Raw genomic sequence first — 10585 nt, 5'->3', positions numbered from 1 at the left:
AGTCAAAGGCAAATTTGGTTTTCGGTAAAGTTGCTAATATATTTAAAAAAAATAAAATAAAATTGGAATTTCCTTTTGTGGCTATCAAATGTCTTGCTTGCTCTCAGACCTGAACAATCCAGAAAGACCTTTACCCAGTTTTATCACCAATTTGCCACTATCATATGAACATAAATGTCTGATGGACACGGTTGCACCATAGAATTGGTCATATCATTAAAGAATGCAAGTATGCAGGCATATATAATTAATGTTGCTGTTTAATTTGAAGCATTTGCCATAATGCACCATACTAAACAAAATCTGGATTCATGCTATACCATTTGTTTCACAAATATTGTTTTGCCTTTACCGTAAATGTGATAAATTACAAAATAACAAAACCAAAGTGACCTTCAGTTTGTAAGAACTTCCCACTCTGCACTCTTCCGCCCCAGACAGCAATTTAATTATTAGGGGATTAATCATAATCTCTTTAATTTCCCTCTAATTGTTTATATATATATATATATATATATATAATCATATCATTTTTTATATGACTGAAATGTTTCTCATGATCTTAAAATGTTTTTAATCTGAAGGTGTATGCTTAAATGATTGAAATTAAAAATATATTATAAAAATATAATTGTGCCACCATATAAATGTATTTCATTATAAAACTAAAATGTAATGATAAAAATTTTTTTTTTTTTAAATTGATGACTTGGACCAAATATTAAAGAAAAGAAGCCAATAAGTGCCCAACATAGATGGGAACTCCTTCAATACTGTTTAAAAAGCATCTCAGGGTGATACCTCAAGAAATTGGTTGAGAAAATGTCTGCAAATTCTAGGCAAACGGTGACTACTTTGAAGATGCTAAAATATAACACAGTTTTGATTTATTTTGGATTTTGTTTAGTCACAACATAATTCCCATTGTTCAATTTATGTTATTCCGTAGTTTTGATGACTTTACTATTATTCTAAAATGTGAAAAAAAAAATATATATATATATATAACAAAGGATGAGTAAGTGTCTCAAAACTTGTTACCGGTAGCATAAATTTATGCAGTGTGTTGCATAAATATGTGTGTAAATTGAGTAATGCATCTGAAGATTAAATGGGAACAATCTGGACCTTGATTAAACCTCACTAAAACAGAACATGCACCACTTAATAGAATAAGAAAGAAAGTAAAACATGATTTGTTATTATAAACTGTGCTTTATGTTCTATTGCACATGACTCCCACATGACCACCTTTTCTTCAGAGATGCCTGTTAAGTTGTTTTGGAATTTTCTATATGAGGAGCTCCTCATTAAGAGATCAAACAAGTATGGGAAATACATGTAAACATTAAACGTATAAAGGCTTAAAATACACATTAAAAATGATAAAAAAAAATTTTTTGTATTCATACAAAACTATACTTGTAAAAATACACAAAACTTTAGAAGAGCACTTTTAAACAAGATGCAACAATTTTTTGTATTTATTTATTTGTATTGATATTTTAAAGATTTTATTTATATTACTTTCTATTTTATTTTACGTTCTCTTCATATGTTTCCCCCAAAAAATCTGAATATCAGTCTAGTCTTTTAATATTCATCATCCTGTCATTATTTATTATAATTTTTTTACTCATCACAGCCTTTTAACGTCTTGCCAAGATGTGACGGAGCTTCGAGTTATACGCATGCGCAAAGATGCGGAAGCAGTGGACAGTTTGTACGTTCGTGTGAGAACATATGGGCAGGTAAATAAACCGCCGAATATGTTTTTATTTGTGCTAAATCCTAATGTACTCATTACAGTAGCAACAATGTGAACATTCCGCTGTGGAGCTGAATTATACACTTATTATTTTGCGTTGCTTGCGAACATTAAACAAATCTAAATTAATTTGCACAATAATGTTGTGACAAGTGTGATTAGCCAAATTTAGTCATTCCAATTTATGCGTTTACTGTGTTTGTTTGACATTGTATTTTAGGTAGTGTTTAGCCTAATCATTTAGCATCTGTAAGGAGTTTCTATAATCATATTAAGACATGACTGGTCATTCATATTGTTCATGTTTAGCTTAGACAGTGATGTAAAGACACTAGAAAGATAACTTGTAACACTCAAAACAATGTAATTTCCTTCTACAATGACACAATGTTCAAGTTCATTTCCATCTGAACTGTCTGTAAACAATGAACCACAATAGACATCCTTGATTCCATGACTTCATCTCTGCTGTGTGTGTTGTTTGTGAATCACTTTCGTCTGAATGCCTACAAAAACAAAGTCCTATACAGGAAAAGTTACAGGCCTTGGCTAAGAGGTAATTAAGGAACCAAGATGATGGAGACCAACCTGTCTGATTTGTTTTTCGATTAATTAATCTATATATATATATATATATATATATATATATATATATATATATATATATATCCTTATATATATATATATATATATATATATATATATATATATATATATATATATAAGAGAGAGAGAGAGAGAGAGAGAGATTTGATCTTTGGATTCCCTCAACAAGCAATCATTTTCATTGATAATTTAGTGATGTGATGTGATTATGTAATGTTTGTGTCATTAACTGAGCAAAGTTGGCTTATGTTTTCTCAGGATCCAGTTTTTACCTCTATGACTGCCCTCAGCTTGCATTATCCATAATGGTCCCTTCCTTTTGTCGTTGTTGCTGTCCCTTTTCCCGACTATGCTCAAGATCTTCAGCCTACACCTTGGCTCTGGGCCTGGGTTTTGTCACCTTGGGAACCAGTCGCATCCTTTTACTAAAATTCTCATCAAATGAAGGTAAAGTAATATTACACCAATATGTACAAACTGCAACTTGATATATTTATTCTCTTGATGTTAATTACTTACTGCCAATATATCGAGAACACATTGTTTCTGCTTTTAATGGTCATTTTTTTTTCTTAAACTTGCAGATAACAAATATGACTTTCTTCCTGCCTCTGTGAATTTAATGGCAGAGGCCATCAAACTAGTATTTTGTTTAGTGATGTCAGTTCGGGTGGTCATTCGAGGTGAGTCAGCCTCAACTTTGATATGAAGTAAATAAAGACATCACTAAAACTATAACTTTTGTTTTCCAGAGGGTAGCTCTTATAAAGATTTGGGATGTGCCTCAGGAGCCTCTTTTCTCAGTTACTTGAAATGGTCTGTCCCTGCATTCCTCTACTTCCTTGACAACCTTATAATCTTTTATGTGATGACCTATCTGCAACCTGTACGTTGAACTTTTAAAGGATTTTAGTTGTAGATAAATGTTAGTAGTTAGTAAAAAATATAAGTAGATAAATAACTCCATTGTATTTGCTATCTGTATATTAAAATGAATGATATTTGGTTAGCGTACTCTAAACCCATACAATAGAGTAAGTTAATATATAAGTAAATTAATATAATGCCAAAGTATACCTCACTTATTTATTTATTTGTATTTTTTTAACAGGCCATGGCTGTATTGTTTTCCAATATTGTGATTTTGACAACAGCCATTCTTTTCCGAGTGGTTCTAAAGTAATTATTTATCATTACACTACACTGTAAAATGTTTTCTTTTTGTCTTGTTTTCCAATGAAAATATCTATATATTCTTAAAACAATATATATTCACTTGACAAGCAAAATTACATAATGTATTTAGTCATGTTTTAAGAAGTTGGACATTTTTTATTAAACTTTATGCTTAAAACAAGAAAAGTAAACTTGTTTTCCCTTTGAAAATCATCAACCAAAACAATGACGTAACGTACAAAGAGACTGAATGTGATCCACTGGCATCATGCTGACAGATGAGGTAGCATAATTAAAATTACACAGTTATGATTGTTTAACTACAAACTTTGAGAATGCTGGAACAGGGGTAAAGCAAAGTGTGGATATAGGTCTGACTATGTGAGACTGTAGTTTGAAATAATCACTTTTCTTTGCATGATACATTGACTGTATTTATACGATGTCGGCATTAGCTAGCTAGCCAGCTTTATCAATAGCTGTTTGCTAAATTTGGTGGACGATGACAGTAATTGTTTATAAAATAGACTGTACACTATAAATATGTTGACACAATTTGATCTATCGATGCACTATTGTTTTATAATAATAGAATATTTATATTTTCTGTATATTCAAGTTGCGTTACACTAATGAATTTGTCTTTTTTCATTATCTTGAACATTGTCTAGCATTCATTTAATGTGTTATTGTAGTTTACCTTGCTGAATAATTACAGATTAACATTATGTCAGTTACTGTGAATCAGCATTCCTGACTTTTAGTATAAAGAGAAGATCGTTGAAATTATTTGAAAGTTACAAAGCAAGGTAGCTTGCAATTCATCAGCATTAGCAGGCAAGATCAAGTTAGCTAAAATTACACATCAATCCTTATGGCACTACTGTATATTTCACACGCTTTGTAGTTATGTAAGCTTACCGGTCCAATAAGAAGAATGCCAATTAAGGGTCAGTTCTGATGCCCAAAGCCAAATGAAGGTCCCTCCAGGAATCAAATGCCCTGTCGATGTTCACTCTAGTTTTTACTCAAACACAATCACATTCCACGTTCACGTACCACGATCACGCCAGATGGGATTCAGTAGATAAATGTTTGCTTACTCGGGAGTTTGTGTAGGAGTCAGTGTTGTGCTGGGAGCCGGACATTTGCTGGATTCCATCTCTAAGATAACGTTACCTAGTGTTGCAGTTTGTTGCCGCTGTTGAATAGCAGAAGCACCGAAGCAAGGCTCTTGGGAGCGTGCATAAACGTCACATCCTTGGGATTTTCCTGGCAAAAGCGACCCGCTCTCTTCGCATGAAAATCAGTCTACAGGCTTTAATAGGCAACCTAGGAAATCCGGAAAGGGCTAATTTTTTAAGTTGCATTACAAGCCGTTCACACATTGGCGAAAAAAGGCAAATATTACATGAAAATTGTTTTAAGCATAAACCCCACAAAATGTAGTTATTTTTGTAGACTTGTCAAGTAAATTAAAAAAAATATTTTTAGGAGTGTATTATCTATCTACAGTAGCATACCAAATTTTTCTATAATAATATTTACTCTATAATCTATATTTGCATCCTGTGGCCTGCAGGAGGCGCTTGTCGTGGGTACAGTGGACATCTTTGATAATTCTTTTCCTGTCCATCGTGTCGCTGACCACTGGCAATGGTGACCAGCATGCCATTGCTGTACATGGCCTCCACCCAGCCCATATTTCCACCCCCTCCAACAGCTGCCTGAAATACGCCCATCCCAGGTTAGAGCAACAGAACCATACCGAATCAGAGTGGATGAATGGTTTGTCACGTGAGCTGTGGGAAAGCCAGCTCATCCACAAGCTGAACAGCTTTGGGTTGGGATATGTCCTATTGCTGTTGCAGTGCTTCATATCTGCACTGGCCAACATCTACAATGAGAAGATCCTCAAGGAGGGGGAGGAGCTGGTGGAGAGCATCTTCATCCAGAACAGCAAACTGTATGTCTTCGGTCTGATCTTCAACAGCCTCACGTTGCTCCTGCACTCTGATTACCGTGATTTAACACTGCATTGTGGTCTTCTCTATGGGCACAACGTCTTCTCTATCGCTCTGGTCTTCGTCACCGCTGCTCTAGGTCTCTCTGTGGCTTTCATCCTCAAGTTCCGTGATAACATGTTCCATGTGCTGACGGGCCAAATCACCACAGTGGTCATCACGGCGCTTTCACTCTTCCTCTTTGACTTTAGGCCATCAAAGGATTTCTTCCTGCAGACGCCTGTAGTACTGCTAGCCATCTTTATCTACCACAGCAGTAGACTGAAGGATCCAGATTACACTCTGCAACAGGAGAGGCTCAGGGTCATCAATGGTGAAGTGTTTGAGAGGTCAAGAGGGGTAAGTGTTGCAAGTTCATATTCAAATAGACTCAACTCTGCAGGTGGAGAGATCAACAAATATTAAAAAAATATATATATATATAATTATTCTTTGCTTAATCGGATATTGGTTCTTTAATAGAGTTGGGTAAAAATATCGATTTTCCGATGCATCGCGATCTGCGTTTGAACGAACTCTATTCTATAATCCCAAGATTTATCTTTCATTCTATGCGGCAACCCTCTATAATGCTGTAAATCACTTGCATGTGCATCTAAATCTCACGCTATGTGTCTAAAAATGTCTATGATTGGCCATTGGCTAGTAGATTTCACTCACCAGTGATTGAGTAGTAAAGTGGAGAAGAAGTTATTAGCACAGTGGATATTTCACTGCAGTTAAAGTTTGGGTTAACTTGTTCTTTGTGTCCATTGATGAGAACCACGGATCCATATGTAATTGAATAATGTCTCTTTTTATACCCATTCTGTTTTCGGTGATTAAAAACAACAAAAAAAAGAAACATTTTATTCTAATGGATGTGTTAAAGAAACCATGCATGTCTTCTCTTGTAAACATGCTCTTACTGGCTGATGCCGCTAGTCTTAGAGACGGAAAATAAAGATAACAAAAATGTATATATGCAATATAATATATGCAATTTCAAGACTTTAATTGATCAAATAGACTGAATTTGAAACTTTTTCCAAAAGCTGTGACCAATTTGATGAAAAACTAATGATAAAATATAATTAGTAAATTATATTTTCTAATTGTCTCTAGAAGGTTGCCCAGAAGGCTCCTTTATAATAAGAGCATTAGCTGAGAGAGAATTTATTTGATATTTAAGCAAAATAGACATCGTAAAATAAATGTACCCATATGAATCAATATCGAATTGATTCAGATTGATTTGTGAAATCTGTATCAATGCCCAGCCCTAATAATACCAATAAATGCCACCATTTAGTGAGTCTTTTATAAAATATCACCCAACAACACCATTTCACCATTGCATGTTCTAAAGAAAACAGTAACTTGTACATAACATAAACTTAATACATTTTAAACAACTTTACATATAAATAAATATATAAAATATTGTTATTGTGTCTAAAAGCAGAAGAATTTGTTTTTCTCTGTATTTTGGTTATTGGACACTTAATACCAGTATTGATCACTAATAACAGTTTGTTATTCTCCTACTTTGATTCAGTGAGGAGGGGTCAGAAACCTGATTCTCTGTATAGAAACACAATTTAGAGAAGCAATGCCCTACCTTAGATAATTGCATTATTTAAATCACAAGTTATATAGAGAGCAGGGACTTCCATTAGTGGCAAAATGGCACTTCTCAATGATATCTTTGTGTTGTTACAAAGAAAATCATGTCCCTATGGCTAGGGAATATAAAAAAGTTCCAGCTGAGATCATGTTTTCTGTATAGTAAATGACAGAAGTTCTAACATGAATAGTATTTTGCATGAAACTGCATTCACTGGACGGCATAATCCTTGAACTATAATCTTCCATGCAGATAAGTCTAAGATAAGAGGTAATGGAAATAAAAACATTTTGCATCATGTTCTTCTGTACGGATACAATAGTCTTAATGGACATGAAGTATCTCATGACTATGTCTCATGTTTTGATTGCAGGATGGAGAAGAGTTGGAGAGACTAACCAAGGCCGACACAGACAGCGATTCGCAAGAAGAGTCTTTTTAAGTCGGTTTTGAACCATGTCTGTAAATACTTTGTAAATATTCTTGAATCAGTGTATATGCATAATGTGTATTATAATTAATTCAGAAAATAAATATATACTGCATTGTTTCAGTTACATGGAATGGCTTAGAGACATCAAAAGGGTTCAAAGAGTTATTATTATTAGCCTTCTCTTACAAATTGTCCATGTCATTATTTTGAGAATGTATTATCCTCATTAAGTTTGATTATGAATGTGAAGATAGTACTGCTTTCATTACATTTTGGTTGGACAGTTCTTCATTGCTTCATAGTTAATATGAATATGGATGTAAGGTGACCGCTGTCATTAAGGTAATAAGAAATCATTCTATTTTTATTATACCACTCTAATGGTAACATCTGCCTTCACATATCAACATTCACAAGCATCATGTACTATATGCCATACTGTGATTGCATGTTTTGTATTTTGATGTGTTGACATACGAACAAAACAATACTCTTCTGGGATTTTGGGGAGAATAAAATCCACACTTTAATCATATCTGCTTAAACATTTCTACAGTCATTTTATGGAAATTCTCAATAATTGTGTACGACAGGTAGAATACAATTATCCTGGTGTTAAAATATTTGGCCACACAATATTAGGTGGCTTTAACTACTATGTACTAATATTAAATACATACAAGACTATGTATTTACTGTGTAACTACATGTTGTTCTGCAAAATGCACACTGAGGTTGAGGTACAGGTAGGTTTTGAGTAAGGGTGAGGTTAGAGTTAGGTTTTGGGGTAAGGGTTGGGTTAGGGGTAATGTTAACAGTGTAACTACAAATGTAATTAAAGTACTTTAAATGTAATTACAATGCAACAACATAAGTTGTTCATAAGTAAATTGTATCAAATGGTTAAGTACATAGTAGTTAAGGCCACCTAATATAAGGTGGGTCCAAATATTTCTGTAATCACATCTTAACAACCAACAAATGGCTTACATTTACTAAACTCTGCATACTATGTTTGTTCTGACCAAGCTGATGCAGAAACATTGGCCCAACCAATGTTGTGGGATCGGTTTGGGGTGTGATTATCAGTTTGTTTGACCACAGGAATAGAGGGTAGGTTCTAGGAACCTAGAAAAACCTTGAAAACAGCAGATAAATTACACATTTCATCTGTAATAATAATTTTGTGTCAACTGTCAAAATATTACTGACCAGCAGAGGGGGATAAATTAAAGAAAATATTGCGCTATCTTTACAGTTTATCTTGATGTTCTTTTGTAATTGTTAGATTACTATTGTTAGATTGTTAGAATGCTGTAAGTGCCCTCAAAAATTAAAAAAGGGCATCTTTAGGAGAAAAATTCAATTGGGGATCACATTGCACAAAAATTCCTGCTATATTATACAATAGTTTAGCTGATAATACATTTTGTATGAATACTTTCAATATTTGGAACATATTGTGTCCAAAACGCAAAGGCATGATAGTAATATATCTTTACTGAAATTTTAGCACAACTTATAAGTTTATAAATAAGACATAAACCATATTGCGACAGTGCTCTTTACAATCAAAACCATGGTTTCAACAAGAAAAAGCAGGATGTGACCTTTTAAAACAATCACTTTCTATAGAGAAAACATCCAATAAATACAAAAGTTATGTTAACTTCTTTTATCTACAAAAGGTTTTGTCCATAGATGTAAAAGAGACCATAAACTTATAGCAGAGGAGAGGTATCTTTTAACAAGGACAGCTGTATGATTATTGTAAAACTAGTTAAAAGGAAGTTTTAGAGTTATCTCCTACCCTCAAACTGTTTTATGGAAACTGTAAAACCTTCTGCAGGGTTCACAGGTTAGCCCTAATATCACCAGGGCCCTAATAACCCTGATGATAGCCATCCTGGTAACCCTCATGGTAACCATGGTGGTAACCATAGCCGTACTCATCTTCGGGGCAGCGCATGCCTAGAGATTGCTGGATGGCCATTTCCTGTCTGCGGAGCTGCATAGAGTCGATCAGATCATAGATGATGGCCATGGACCACATGGGGGATGGGTACCAGGACTTGACGTTTCCGTCTTTCCCCACCAGCAGCATGGAGAAGTACTCAGGGCTGATCTGGAAATAGTTTCTGATGTCCCTCACTAGACTTGCAGATATTCCCTCACGCTCCACTGTTGCAGTCCCTGAAACACAAATGTGGGTGTCAGAAGCAAAATACACATGAAAAACATAGGAAACTGCCATTTGTGTGTCCCCATGTCTTACTACTAATGTAATTAAAAGGATAATTCGCTAAAAAATGAAAATTCTCTTATCATTTACTATGCCATCCCAGATGTGTATGACTATCTTCTGCTGAATGAAGATTTTTAGAAAAATATCTTAGCTGCATAGGTCCATACAATGCAAGTGAAAGGTGGTCAGATCTTTGAAGAGCCAAAAGGCACATAAAGACAGCACAAAAGTAATCCATACAAATCTAGTGGTTAAATCCATGTCTTCAGAAGTAATATGATAGGTGTAGGTGAGAAACAAATGAATATTTGTGTCCTTTTTTTACTATAAATCTCCACTTTTACTTTCACATACTTCCTATTTTTAGCGATTTACATTCTTCGTGCATATGGCCTTCTACTAAGCAGAGAGGAGAACTGATGGTAAAATAGGACTTAAATATATTAGATATGTTTCACATCTACACTAATCATCTCGCTTCTGAAGATATGGATATAAACACTTGAGTCATATGGATTACATTTATGCAGCCTTTATGTGCTTTTTGGACCTTTAAAGTTCTGGCCACCATTTACTTGCATTTTAAGGACCTACAGAGATATTCTTCTAAAAATCTTCATTTGTGTTCAGCAGAAGAAAGACAGTCATACACATCTGGGATGGCATGAGGGTGAGGAAATGATGAGAGCATTTTCACTTATGGGTGAACTATCCCTAACAAGATGCT

General features: G+C 34.3%; 2 protein-coding genes across 4 annotated transcripts in view; one reads left to right on the top strand and one right to left on the bottom strand.

Annotated features, from left to right (window-relative positions):
* Window positions 1–1697: 1697 nt before the first annotated feature.
* Window positions 1698–7700, top strand: slc35a5 (solute carrier family 35 member A5). 2 transcript variants are annotated; one of them, XM_052142234.1, is made up of 7 exons: window positions 1698–1751; window positions 2633–2821; window positions 2959–3057; window positions 3127–3260; window positions 3486–3553; window positions 5133–5913; window positions 7554–7700. In XM_052142234.1, the coding sequence occupies exons 2-7, from the start codon at window positions 2680–2682 to the stop codon at window positions 7620–7622; spliced, it is 1293 nt and encodes a 430-aa protein (XP_051998194.1). In that variant the 5' UTR covers window positions 1698–1751; window positions 2633–2679; the 3' UTR covers window positions 7623–7700. The 2 variants fall into 2 exon arrangements, with proteins under 2 accessions (XP_051998194.1, XP_051998195.1); XM_052142235.1 differs by lacking the exon at window positions 1698–1751 and having other exon boundaries at window positions 2775–2821; window positions 3127–3190.
* ccdc80 (coiled-coil domain containing 80) overlaps window positions 5976–10585 on the bottom strand; it is a 46064-nt gene continuing 41454 nt past the window's right edge. For both annotated transcript variants that reach the window (XM_052142232.1, XM_052142233.1), the window contains one exon: window positions 5976–9806. In XM_052142232.1, coding sequence (XP_051998192.1) covers window positions 9496–9806 — 311 coding nt within the window. In that variant the 3' untranslated portion in view covers window positions 5976–9495. The remainder of the gene's footprint in view (window positions 9807–10585) is intronic.

This window comes from Xyrauchen texanus, chromosome 14 (assembly GCF_025860055.1).
Source record: "Xyrauchen texanus isolate HMW12.3.18 chromosome 14, RBS_HiC_50CHRs, whole genome shotgun sequence".
NCBI classification, from domain to species: domain Eukaryota; kingdom Metazoa; phylum Chordata; class Actinopteri; order Cypriniformes; family Catostomidae; genus Xyrauchen; species Xyrauchen texanus.
The sequence above is the reverse complement of the archived record's forward strand: the minus strand, read 5'-3'. Positions and strand labels throughout refer to the sequence as shown.